Consider the following 13,874-nt stretch of genomic DNA (forward strand, 5'->3'; position numbering starts at 1 on the left):
ATCCGTGTTTTTATAGCTTAATTACAGTATGATTTGCATGTTTGCACTTTAGTTGTGTTTTAAATCTAATCTGGAACTTGTTCCTATGCAATTAAGTTGAGCAACAAATGAAAAAGTCATGCAAAAAATCTTTAGAAAAGGTGATGCCCTGAAAATAGAATAAAATGTTTTACTTTGAGTTGATCTTGAATCCCTGTATGGGATTTTATAGAAGATTGAAGGACTAGAATGACTTATTATTCTCATCAAATTGTATACCTACAATCTACTAACCGTGCTTTCAATGAATTTATTATGCCTAAAAGCTTATAGTCAACAACGTCACAAGGGCAAATCTTTGTTTCCGTTTAGAGTAAAAATAAATTGATACACAAAAATGTGAGCAAAAACTATGACGACTTATAAATCTCATAAAAAGGTAGTCATCAATCCTGTTGGCATGCAACAAAATATTGGGCTAAAAGTACTAAAACTTTTAATTTCACAAGGAATGGTCGAGCTTAAGAAAATATAAGTAAAGTGTATATATTGTAGCAATTTTTGAACATTTGGTTATTAACAAATTAGGAAAACTTTCTTGCATCAGATAAAAAGTTTAGCAAACTTTACTTTGGTAAAATTCACCACTATCTTTAAACTATTTTCTAGTTTTATTGTCAAGATATATCAAATATTTGGATACCAACAACAGAGACTGTAGAAGCCAAACGTGATAAAAATTATTTTTGTATTTAGTAGACATTATCTTTATGAGTAATTCTACGGTACCCTCCAAAAAAAAAGGGGTACAACATAGTAGGTAATTTGCTACATTAGGTTACTTTTTTCTCACATTTGACGGTTCTATCCTCACATTGTACAGTGCTAATATCATATGTGACAGTTTTTTTCTCACATTTGGTGGTTCCCTTACTTTTTTTTCTCACATCTGACGGCTCCATCCTCACATTGTGCAGTTCCAACATCACATATGACAGTTCTTTTGTTACATTGAGTGGTTCTTTTGTCACATTGAGTGGTTCTCTTACTTTTTTCTCACACTTGATGATTCCATTTTCACATTGTGCAGTTCCAACATCACATGTGATAGTTTTTTTCTCACATTTGGCAGTTCCCTTACTTTTTTTCTCACATCTGACGGTTCTATCCTCACATTGTGTAGTTCCAACATCATATGTGACAGTTCTTTTCTCACATTTGGTGGTTCTCTTACTTTTTTTTTCACATTTGACGGTTTTATCCTCACATTGTGCAATTCGAATATCACATATGACAGTTTTTTTATCACATTAGGTGGTTCCCTTACCTTTTTCTCAAACTTAACGATTTCATCCTCGTATTGTGCGGTTCTAACATCACATATGACAGTTCTTTTGTCACATTGAATGGTTTCCTTACTTTTCTCACATTTGAGGATTTCATCCTCACATTGTTCAATTCCAACATCACATGTGACAGTTCTTTTCTCACATTTGATGATTCCCTTCCTTTTTTCTCACATTTGATGGTTCCCTTACTTTTTTCTCACATTTGACGATTTCATCCTCATATTGTGCAGTTCCAACATCACATATGATAATTCTTTTGTAACATTGAATGGTTCTCTTACTTTTTTCTCACACTTGATAGTTCCATCCTTACATTGTGCAATTCCAACATCACATGTGACAGTTTTTTCCTCATATTTGGCAGTTTCCTTACTTTTTTATCATATTTGATAGTTCTATCCTCACATTGTACAGTTCTAACATCACAAATGACAGTTCTTTTCTCACATTTGGTGGTTCTTTTATTTTTTTTCTCACATTTAACTGTTCCATCCTCATATTGTGCAATTCTTACATCACATATAACAGTTCTTTTGTTACATTGGGTGGTTCCCTTACCTTTTTCTCACACTTGACGGTTCCATCCTCACAATGTGCGGTTCCAACATCACATATGACAGTTCTTTTGTCACATTGGGTGGTTTTCTTACTTTTTTCTTACACTTGACGGTTTCATCCTCACATTGTGCAATTCCAACATCACATGTGTCAGTTCTTTTGTCACATTTGGTGGTTCCCTTATTTTTTTCTCACATTTGACGATTCTATAATCACATTGTGCAGTTCCAACATCACATGTAATAGTTCTTTTCTCAGGTGATTTCCTTACTTTTTTCTCCTTTTTGACGGTTCTATCCTCATATTATGCAATTTCAATATCACATTTGACAATTATTTTGTCATATATAATAGTTCCTTTAATTTTTTTCTCAAATTTGATGGTTCCATTGTTATATTAAGCAGAACCAACATCGCATCTGTTCTATTTTTGTTACATGTTACAGTTCTTTTGTCACATGTGACAGTTTTTTTCTCACATTTGGTGGTTTCCTTACTTTTTTTTCAGATTTGATGGTTCCATCCTTACATTGTGCAGTTCTAATATCACATGTGACAGTTCTTTTCTCACATTTGGTGGTTCCCTTACTTTTTTCTCACATTTGATGGTTCCATTATCACATTAAGTAGTACCAACATCACATCTGACTCTATTTTTGTCACATTCAGTGGTACCCTATTTTTTTTTATTCTCAAATTTGACCGTTTCATTATTACATTGGGCAATACCCACATTTCTTCTGACTGTACTTTTGTCACATTCGGTGGTACCCTATTTTTTCCCTTACAATTGACAATTCAATCGTCGTAGTAAACACTACCAATATCACATATGACCATAATTTTACATTTAGACTTATTACTGCTGTCACTTTTTTACTTATTAATAACCGCTCATGACAATAGTAATTTTTTTTAAGTTATTAAATAATTTAGATCTAGAATCGAAAACCCAAAAAAAAAAAAAAATCAGCTAGAATTATCTTAGTTTCTTCCACAAATATTTGAATATACCAATTAACTTCCTATATATCTCCCTTAGTAGCTTCCATCACATTCAAGGGCATACCTTCCTATAAAATAACATAGTTGAGGTCATTTTCTTGATGTTTATATTTTTATTATTTATATATGATGGTGAACCAAAAATTAGACTATCTTCAATTCGTCCATAGTGCCATTTAAGACCAAAAAGGTCATCCAAGTGTAAGAAGGTCATCTAGCATGGAGTCACCTGAAAATTTCGGAGTAAATCTATATCCAAAAGCTTATGATTCAAACTACGTTCTACTATTCTGAAGTAGGAGCAAAATTTTTATTCATCGCTCTAACTTTCCACTAAGTTCTTAACTTCTGATAGCAGTTGTAGAAATTAAGTCTGAACTTTCTAACTTCCATCCATGTTGAGGAAGTTATTAAACAAGTAACCACTCCAAAACTCACTATAAAAGGACTCAGCCATATGAAATCAAAGTAAGTTTTTCACCACTTATAGAGTTGAAATTCCTAATTTCAAGAGAGAAAATTAACTTAAGCATCGGAGGATTCTTGGCTAGTTCACCCTAGTCACCTATGATCTTGTGTTTCTTTCTTTTCAAACCTTTCAAGCAATCTCAAGCCCATTGAAAGTCGAAGTATTCAGCCTACTGATTTTCTATGTATCATCAATATATATAGTATAAAACCGAAGATGTATAACCTTATGTGCTCTCTAATAGTTCTTATGCAACATCTGCAACTTAATCACAGTTGTGTGTTTATTGTGGTGTCTAAGGTTAGAAATAGGGTGACTATACAATTAGCAAATTATGCGAAAAATCCAATACAAAGATTGTTGCTCCTTATCTTAAGGGAGCGCTATTCATTTTTTAAATATTTGTTTATTGTTATCAAAAAATATTTGTTTATTGTTTTGTGTTTAAATAAGTGTGATAAAAGTAAAAGTGTGTTTTGAAAAATGAGAGGAATAAAAAAATAAAATAGAATTTAGAATAAGGAAGGTGAAAAGAAAAAGTAGTTAATTAAATTAGAAAAAATAGGTTTTTATCCATAAAATAGGAAAAAAAAAAATCTGCTAGCAATGCTCTGATTGGCTTAAGGATTGAACCTCCCCATAAAAAAAAATAAAAAATAAAAATTTGTTGAGTGGTGCAATAAAAGCAATAACTAAGAAAGGCGGCGTCGTTGCCTCTTAATATTTTGTCTCTCATTTTCGTGTGTTGCCGTGTCCGAGCGTGAGGGTTGTCCGAACCAGAACCGAAACCAAAACCTTTTTTTTTTTTTTTCCAAAGAATGAGAGAGGTTCCATCTTTGATGTCCTTATGCATTCATTCACTCAAGAAAGAACTCATCCACGGTATTAATTTATTTCTTTTACTTTTATTAATTCATTATCATGCTTTAATATAATTTATTTTAATTTTAATTTTAGTTTGATTTTGTTGTCTATGTTGTTTCAAACTTTCAGATGATGATCTTGTACCGGTTGTCTTCGAGCTTCCACACGAGTTGTTTGATACCTTAGTTTTAAGTTTGCCCCCGTTGGCCTTGCAAAACGTGCAAGCACAAACGTATGTTCACTCGATTCTCCTACTTTCTCACCAACACTTTTTCTTTTTATTAATATGTTGTGTTCACTGTTGTTGGATTTGGATTTTTATTTCTGGGTTTCTCTTTTGAACAATCAAAGAATAGAATTTATCAGAAATGAGAGAAGAAATTTTTTCCTTGCGCTTGAATTCAGTGTTATTCTTTTTTCTTCCTGTAGGATTTGGGATTTTTTGTGAACATTAAAGAAAGGTTAAAATGAGTGTGACTCATGATCAAAAGCAATGGTGGGTGTGTGTAGTTATAAAGGGTAATGATTATTACATTAAATAAAAATTTGAAAAAGGTCATACCCAATGCACGAAGCTTTGTGTTTTCTTAGAGAGGTAATTGGTAGGCAACTTTATCCCCAATATATATATATATATATATATTTGAGAGGCTAATTTGTGAACTCGAACTCACACTTTGTCGCTTTTGGTAAAAGACACTTGACATCACACAGAGGCCCAACCTCTACAACTATAAAAATTTAATGGTTGTAATTATATGGGGCTAGTTGTGCTTCTGTTTAGAACCATTTTCGGGTGGGATCAAATCCGAGGTCCTAGGGACAACACTCATGAGAGTGTATGAGACTTTAGGAGTAGGATACCGGGCACCTTTGTTGATGTAGTTAATTCAAGTCTCTTCTACCGTAACTAATTACTCACCTTTCATTGACCCTTTCTTTTTACTCTGTAATTGTTATCCAATTTCTTGTTTGAACAGGCCGTTTGAGGACCATAATTACCAGGAGTTTACTGATGATTGCTTTAGAAATGGGAGAAAACGTGGAAGGTTTGGAACAATTGAGTGTTTTATTTATTTATTTTGATAAGAACAATTGAGTGTTTTATTTTCTTTAATGACATACTCATTCATACATTCTGTGGAGTTTTTACTCAATTTAGGGATGATATGTAGAACAGTACAAATGCCCTCTGATTGGAACTTTTTATTTTTTATTTCACAGGCATTGGAAATTTAACACAGCATGGAGGGCATTATACAAATTGCGTTGGCCTGACCTTGTTGAACAGATTGAACCAGTTGATTGGCAGCAGATGTATTGGGAAATGCATTTGCAAAAGTAGGCCCATTTGTGACACAAACTTTTAAGTTCATATTGTTATGTATTCATGGTTTCATCTTATGATTTAGACCTCTTGTTATGTTGAACAAACTTGAACAGTTGCCTAGATGAGGCAACAGAGATAGCTTTGCTTCCATCTTTTAATGGATGTATTGGTGACATACGAATTCCAGGTACTAATTATGATGCTTTCATTATCTTTCTGCAGTATTTGAACATTCTGAGTGAAAATGGCTTCCAGCTTAAATTATAAAGTTTGTCAAGCCTTGTAATAGAAAATTGGGTTTTAGCTGGATGACATCATCACTTGCTTCCTTTCATGTACAAACAGAAGTGCATCTGTGTTATTTCTTAGTGTAGATCATGATTATGAAACTAATTTTATCACTTTGGACGCATTCCATTGCTCGTAATCCAAGATTCTTTTGTGTGTTAGAAGTATATTCAAGTGAATTTGATGAAATAAATAAACAAGGTGATGTAGCTGTTCTTTCAGAACTAAATTTTATTTATTTAATATGTCATGGATGCCCTCTTGTGGAGCTCTAGGGACAGGGAATTGGTGATTAAGAACTCCCCCCTGATTCCATTGTAGAACTGAGATTTTGAATCTCATTAGTAAATTTCAATAACTGCACTTAGTGGGTACACATACATCACAACGTTTTCTTTTTCATTGTCTCCTTTTGTGACTGTTATAAAGATTCTACATAGAAAGGAAAAAAAAGAGCTTTCTACTTCAACATAAATTTTTTTGGGGAGTTCGTTTTTGTTTTTATTGATACCTTGCTAAGTTCATAAACATTTGTTTCCTCATTTTTTGTTCTGTGCAGATGCTATATTAAAATATATTGGGGTTGATGGACAAGAGAATCATTTAACTTCTGATTATTTGAAGTTATCTTATCATTGCCAAGTTTTTGGTTGCTATGCTAGGTAATGCATTATGCTAGTTTTTACATTATGAGAGCTTATGCCAATGGTCTATAATGATTGGCTGGATTCTAGTTACAATATAACAGAAGTACTTCAGCTATCTATTCCTATGCATTTTTATGCTTCTTTTGCCTGTATTTATTCTTACTGTACTAATAAATTTACTTACGATTTAGTCTACACTTTGCATCATCTAGGTTTCTTGCAAATGTGCTAAAATGAAGTCTCTAAAGTTTTTATATCATTAATGTTTTTCTAAGCTTAAGTCTTTAATTCTTAGATCATGGTATAAATGGATGCTTGGTTTTGGCTGCATCCATGTTTCATCTCCTTTAGATTTTATAGATTGGCTAAATATTGCTTCTAAAATTTTTGGGGAGCCTTTTTCTATTATTCCAAGTGTACATGTGGTCTCTCCTCCTTTTAATAAAATTTTTGAATTTTTAGAACTTAGAAAAATTAAAATAAACATCTGTTATTCTTTTGTTGATTTTTTTAGTGATAAGGATTGTTTAGGTTGTTACATGATGTTTGTTTCTTTGTGCAGATGTCTGAGACTTCAACATATACTTTGCACTGCAGAAACTTGTGTATGTTATTCATTTCATAGTAGAAGATGTCAGTTACTTGATGAGTTGGCCTTTAGTATCTAAATATGTTTTTGTGCCCTGTTTCATTTGGTTTTGGATCCCTTCTTTGATTAATGAAAACAATAATAAAAGATTGGGTTCTATTTTGCTTCTCTTAAAACTGCATTCACTTTTCCATTAAAAAGAAAGCCTGCACTCACCTTATTTAAAAATTTAAAAAATAAATTTTTACTAGCACATTTTTTTCTGCATGGAGGGGCTATGAACTGTCTTACAGACTAGGTTGTAAGGTATATTGCTGGTGGCATAAGAATTGGATCTAATTGACTCTGAGAGTGCGTGCACATGTGCATCCATGCACATCTGCTAGTGCTAACATAATAGCTTGACATATGTTGTCGCTTTTTCTGCCTCTAATATTATTCTCTTGCAGCATTTATTGAGAACTGGCAAGTTAAAGAGCTTGGTGCTAAGGTGGATCAGATCCAAAGAGCATGTATGTTCAATTGTTTTTCCAAGTATTCTTAAGTTTATAAGACACTTGTTCTCCTTTGATTTGTGAGACGAATAACTTCATTGGTAAAGAGATGAAACTATTTACATGCATACGAAAGGACCAATTGAAGCAAACACAACAGAGAAATAGAATAAGTTATTAACAGCCAATGTGCTTTAGCTCAACTAGCACCTCCTTGGCTTTCCAATGCTAGGTGGAGAGTGAGGTTGTGAGTTCAAAACCAACTGGGTGCATGCACAACTTCCCAATAAAAAAATTGTTAGCAACTTTTTACCTTAATTAGTATTTTTTTTCTATCTTGATTAGACTTCCTAGGTCACCAAATATTTTTCCAAGCAACATTGAGTCGTGCATGTTCCTAGGCAACTGATTAGGGATAAGGTAGTTTTTTCATTTCAAGTCTCTGGCTAATTTCTTCTCTCTTTTGTCTTCCCTCTCCCCACTCCCCACTCCCCCACCCCCACCAAAAAAAAAATCTCACCTATTTGATTGCCTCATCTTATAACAAAGATTCATCACTTTCAACAAGCATTTTCCATGAAAATGCATGCATAATTCTATCCATTTCCCTGTTATTTTGGAAAACTGACTAAGAGTGTCAAGAAAATGACTGTTTCCATAACATGGACTGTACGTATCATCCCATACTTGGAGATCACAAGAAAAATAAAAGACAGGGAGTTTTAGTGTTTCAGTGTCATGTAAACTTAGAAGACTGATTAATGGTCCTATAGGATACCACTGCAAGGAAAAATCAGATCAGTTTTCACTGAACAATATGAGTGTACAAATAATTTACTTAGGACAGAGCATTGTCAAAGAAAATATGAATGGAATCTACAAGAAAATCTAATCATCAATAAAATTTTTGAAGGGTCTAAGTTAAACTGCATGTGAGATTCTTTGTGGACCTGAAGATAACAATTTGCCCCTTTTTCCATTATTCTATTGGGGGGCCTGATGAAATATTGACTAAGTTGGCAACTCCTCAACAAAATACATTCAGTATGCACCATGAAATGAAAGTAGAAAATTTTTATATTCATATGGTGTGATTCTGCTGAAGTACCTTCTAGGAAAATGTTTTGGAATTTGTTACCAGTGCTAGATTCATTAAAAAATATTTTGGTTTATATGAATACTAAAGGCTTCCTTCCAATTGCTAATACAATAATTTTCCATGCACCGTTTTTCAGATTGATGGGTTATGCAAACTTCTGAACCAGAACAGTGAAACATTAACATCACTTGAATTCATTCACTGCAAGCTTTCCCCAAATTTTTTCAACGCAATTTGTGGTTCTTTACTCATACAGAGTATGCAAACCCATGGGATACAGCACTTCTCCATCAATACATCTAGCTTTCTTGAACACAACCTTTTTTCGTTACCCGTTGGACTTTCATCATTTTTATCATCGGGAAGGTACATCCATTCTATGAACGGTTCACTTTTATCAACTTGTATGTATTTGTTATCTGTGATTGACTGGGTTGCTTAACATGCTTATGAACTCACAAACCTGTAGATTGTAACTACAAAAACTGCTGTCTGCTGTATTCTAATTATGTTGCCTTTTTATTACAATGTGGTGCTTCAAGGGGTATATGGGGTTGACATCTTTTAGAAGCAATTTGTCCTTTTCCCATGCCAAACATGAGTAGTGGAAATCCTTTTGACTGCCACTTGTTTTATTTTGTTAACTTCTCCTTCTTCTTTTTTTCTTTTTTTTTTATAATTCCACTTTTTTTTTTTTCAATTACAATACATTTTTCCTCTGTATTTTGTGGTGCACTTATGTTGGCATAGCAGTTCGTACTCTCTTATTTTGGACCAATAATGTTCAAGATTTAGAGTTTGATCTGCTTGTAAGGAAATCCCATCTCTTAAGGTTTGCAAACTTTTCAAAGAAGTTGCAATCAAGTGATCTATGATACCAGAAAATCCTAGTTCAAATCAAATTGTACTCAATGAAATAGGTGTTTGAAAATGGGATAAAATCAATGTGGCAGACAGTCTCAGGCAGAGAAGTCAGTTCTAGGTGAGACTCCATATCTCAGATTAGATAACAGCAACAATCTTTATCCACTTCTGAGTTGGGTGCAATAGAAAGCATACAATCAATTTTCCAGTACCCTTGTGAGTTGATGGAGTTTCAGTGCCTGGACTTTTGTACTGATACTTATTGGGCTTTCTTCTTGGATTTTCAGAGAGCTTGGAATCAAATCTCATTAGGCAAACTTTGTCAAGGCCTAGTTATCTTTAATGCATCACACATTTCATTCTGGCACAGCTATATGTTTATTGCTTTCAATTTTTCTTTAAAAAAAGAGATCTAGGTTGACCAATATTGCAAAATCATATTATACCTGCATGGAAGAATGCAAATATTAATTACTTACCTAAACATTTAATCTCATTTAAGATGAAGTCTGAGATTCTGAAGTATATAAGCATATAATACTATTACAAAACTTAAATGTTTAATTATCTGCCACTTAAAGAAGAATTCAGATGAAGCTTTAAGCTTTTTTAACTGTATGTGTACTTAAGGACTCCAACATATCCAATGTTATATGCCCTGAAGTCACCGTTATTTTGCTATCAGGTCCTTGTGTTCATTAAAATTCTGTGACAACCAGCTGGGTCGAAATTTTGCAAAAATGGTCTTTAATACCATTCTTGATGTTTCATCTAGCATATCCATCCTTGATCTTTCAGAAAACAATGTGAGTCATGCATTCTTTTTTAGATAATTTATATACTGTGTATTTGATATTTTAGTATTTTAATTTAAAAGTAAGGTTATTTTTGTAATAAGGCAATTAGGGTTTCCTAGCCAATTAGAACTAGGGTTTAGCAATCCTATATAAACAACCTATTGTACTCCTTGAGGAGATAGTTGATGTTTTTATGAATGAAAACAATGGCCGTTTGGTCTTTCTTTGGTCTGGTGCTGACTCCAGGTCTACCCTAGGTGCTGACTCCTAGTGGTTTCCCCGCTTGGTGCTGACTCCAAGCAAGGCCTAGGTGCTGACTCCTAGGTCATATCTTTTATTTTTCCGTTATTTCAGTTTTGTTCTGGTTGTCCTGCGTCAGTATTTGATTAGCCAAAGAAAATAAGAAGAAAAATATATATATGCATACGTTGTATCTTTTACTTTAAACCAACACAAAGCTTCATAAACACTTTGCAGATATCTGGATGGCTTTCTGATTTTAACAAAAGATCCTCTGGTGGACCCTTATCATCCTTAGGAATTGGCAAGTCCTTGCAATCTTTACGTGTTCTCAACCTGAGGTACCACACTAGCAAAGTTATGTCTTATATGCAAAACTATTATTCCCTAGGATCAATTCATGGTAGTTGTGGTATCTTGGAAATTGTAAATTGTACCCCTGGGTTTGTGCCTAGTCTCTTAGAGGATATGAACTACCACAAATCAATGCTGATAATGTTGCAGTGAGTTCCAAATAGTCTTCCATGCAAAGAGAGCTTACTAATCTGATTTTAGGGGTAACAATCTACGCAAAGATGATGCTGAAAGTCTAAGATATGCATTAGTTCATATGCCTAACTTGGAGGACCTGGATATAAGTGACAATTCCATTGAGGATGAAGGAATCAGGTGAGTTGAATTTTCATTCTCCATATGTGTTTTTTGATGCAGTAGTGAATAGGCATTTGTTTTCACACACTATCTTTGAACTTGCAGGAGTTTAATCCCCTATTTTGTTGAAGCAACTGAAAGATGCTCCTCCTTGGCTGATTTGAATTTGGAGAATTGTGACCTTTCTTGCAATGGAGTAACCCAACTTCTAAATACCCTTTCAACCTTTAAAGGACCACTAAAGTCACTATCTCTTGCTGATAATTGCCTTGGCAGGTTTGTCTGGTTGACACTGGCATAGAAAATTACACTTCACCTCATCTTTTTTTTTTTTTCAAATATGTTGAGATTATTTGTACTGTCTTCCAGCCAGGTAGCTGTAGCTTTGGGAAAATTTTTGCAGACATCCATTGAAGTACTGAATATTGGAGGTATTGGACTGGGTTCAACTGGTTTTCAGGAGCTACAAGAAGGCATGACGAAGGAGTTGAAGCTAGTCAAGATTAACATAAGGTTCGAATTGATGCTTATATATGTTCTTTGTAATTTTTTGTGGTTGCTATGGTAACTAATATTTTTTACTTATCAGAAAAAATATGGTAACTAATATTTTACTGAATTTCATACAGCAAAAACCATGGTGGGATTGAAACTGCCAAGTTTTTTTCAAAACTTATGTCATTGGCTCCCAAACTTGGTGAAGTTAATGCAGCATATAATTTTATGCCTGTAGAATCCTTAAGCATCATCTGTGCGGCACTGAAAGTTACAAATGGTAATTATTTGAAACTCTTTGTAATTTTTGAATGGATAGCTTTTTTATTATGGTAAATTTTCAAATATATATTTGAATATTCACTAAATTATAAGTGCAGCTGGTTTCCTTCTTTTTGTACTGACATTACTAGAGAATTCCAGAATATGAAATTGATTAAATTCTATCATTTGTATTTTGTTGACGTAAATCATGCACTTAAGACTAACTGCATTTGGAGTTGCAAAGATGCAAACAATGTTCTATTTACTCTGTTCTTCTTCATGTAGAGATTCAGTACACTATCTGAGGAAAAACCCTCACTCAACCTTACTTTGATTGAGCCAAGAGAGAGTATCATTTGAGTTGCATCTATAATTGCAATCTTGATAGTATTGTTGTACTTGTATCTTTAATCCCATTAAACAACATGCCAGTGTAATGGAACAGATATCATCTTTTTTCAATTTGATAAAGACTATGCAACTCTAGAAATTTCAAATGCTAGATAAAGCTAAACATATTATTAATTTGGAATGCTATTTAATACATAATTGAACCATTTTTTTCACTGATTTTGCTTATACTAAGACTAATATTTTTTAATCAAACAACAATAATAGGCTACTACTTAAAAATAAAAAAAATAAAAGGGGGCGAGGGTTGTTATTGTGTCCATATGAATTCCTCCCGTCAGGAACATTTGGAGAGTTTTACTATATTCTGCTTGTGATTTAGGTAATCTTGATCGTTTGGACTTGAGGGAAAATACTTTGGACTATCAGTTGGCTCAAGCTTCCATGCTTAATGGAATTGAATGTAATGGAAGGCCCATTGTAATTCTTCCAATACGATCAGCTGCAGATGCACCTTATGATGATGATCCCTAGATGTTAATGCTTTCTTCTGTTTTTACTCAACCAATATATATGCAAGCATTTTGAATGTAATTTTTTGTGTAATGCATAAGGCTTTTTCCCTTCATAGTTTGTAATAGGTTATGGTTGTTCACTGCTCAACAATTCTGGTGTATACATTAATTTTGATTTGAGCTGTATTAGATTCATCAGTCTGTTGTAACCATATTTAATTTCTTTGGCTTGCATGACTCATTATATTCATGTTGTAATTTTCTTATACATGTCTTGCCAATTGGAATATATAACTCCTGTAAAGCACAATGATAGTTAAACTTTATAAGATCTTAGGGCCCTCCATCACAAAATATGTGGGGTCAAGATTTTGCCCTTTGATTACGTTTTCAACCCCTAGTGTCCAGCAGGATTTTATTATTTCTGTCTTTCCGCTTACTGTCTTTTATCTTTGGATGATGGTTCTACTGCCTACTTCCCAAGGGAACACACAACACTTATGGGTTCAAAATTCTGATTGGTCCATTCTTCGGGGTTTCTTTTTCTTTTTCTTTTTTTTTTCTTTTTTTTTTTGATGAACGAAAAATGGGTAGAGGGGTGCGACTTGAGTTTGCATCTAGGTTTCTATTTAATCTGAATACTGCTCTGCCGTGTATTTTCTAATGTACCAAATCAAGCTCCACAGAGGGAGATGCAAGGATTTATTAAGTGAAATCGAAATATTGCTCTCAAGGCCTAGGCATGGATTCGCTTGTATAGAAGAAAACAGACAACATTATTCGATATAAATCATGCAATGACAGTAGGCCAATGTTTTGGACAGGTGGTTCTAATAATTGCTTTTTTCTACGTATCTAAGATTTTCACTTCTTTTTCAACTTCAACCCTTGTTTGGATATCCCATTAAAACAGGGAGGTTTTATTATGTCTAGAGACATGGGTCACCCATGTCACTGAAAATGAAACAAAATAGAAATTCAAATGGCTGCCAATAAGATAATAACAATGTTACAAACACAACAAAA

The 13,874-nt window shown here is 33.5% G+C and overlaps 1 protein-coding gene across 1 annotated transcript; it reads left to right on the forward strand.

Annotated features, from left to right (window-relative positions):
- The first annotated feature begins 4,081 nt into the window (after positions 1-4,081).
- LOC111994469 (uncharacterized) lies at positions 4,082-13,242 on the forward strand. The gene is made up of 16 exons (XM_024026357.2): positions 4,082-4,242; positions 4,354-4,456; positions 5,205-5,273; positions 5,449-5,565; positions 5,668-5,741; positions 6,402-6,504; positions 7,052-7,094; positions 7,528-7,590; positions 8,808-9,037; positions 10,221-10,341; positions 10,810-10,913; positions 11,128-11,241; positions 11,329-11,499; positions 11,593-11,736; positions 11,853-11,998; positions 12,716-13,242. Exons 1-16 carry the CDS (start codon positions 4,179-4,181, stop codon positions 12,865-12,867), a joined length of 1,818 nt encoding a protein of 605 aa, XP_023882125.2. The 5' UTR covers positions 4,082-4,178; the 3' UTR covers positions 12,868-13,242.
- The last annotated feature ends 632 nt before the right edge of the window (positions 13,243-13,874 follow it).

Source organism: Quercus suber, unplaced genomic scaffold (assembly GCF_002906115.3).
Source record: "Quercus suber isolate HL8 unplaced genomic scaffold, Cork oak 2.0 scaffold_269, whole genome shotgun sequence".
Classification (NCBI taxonomy): Eukaryota; Viridiplantae; Streptophyta; class Magnoliopsida; order Fagales; family Fagaceae; genus Quercus; species Quercus suber.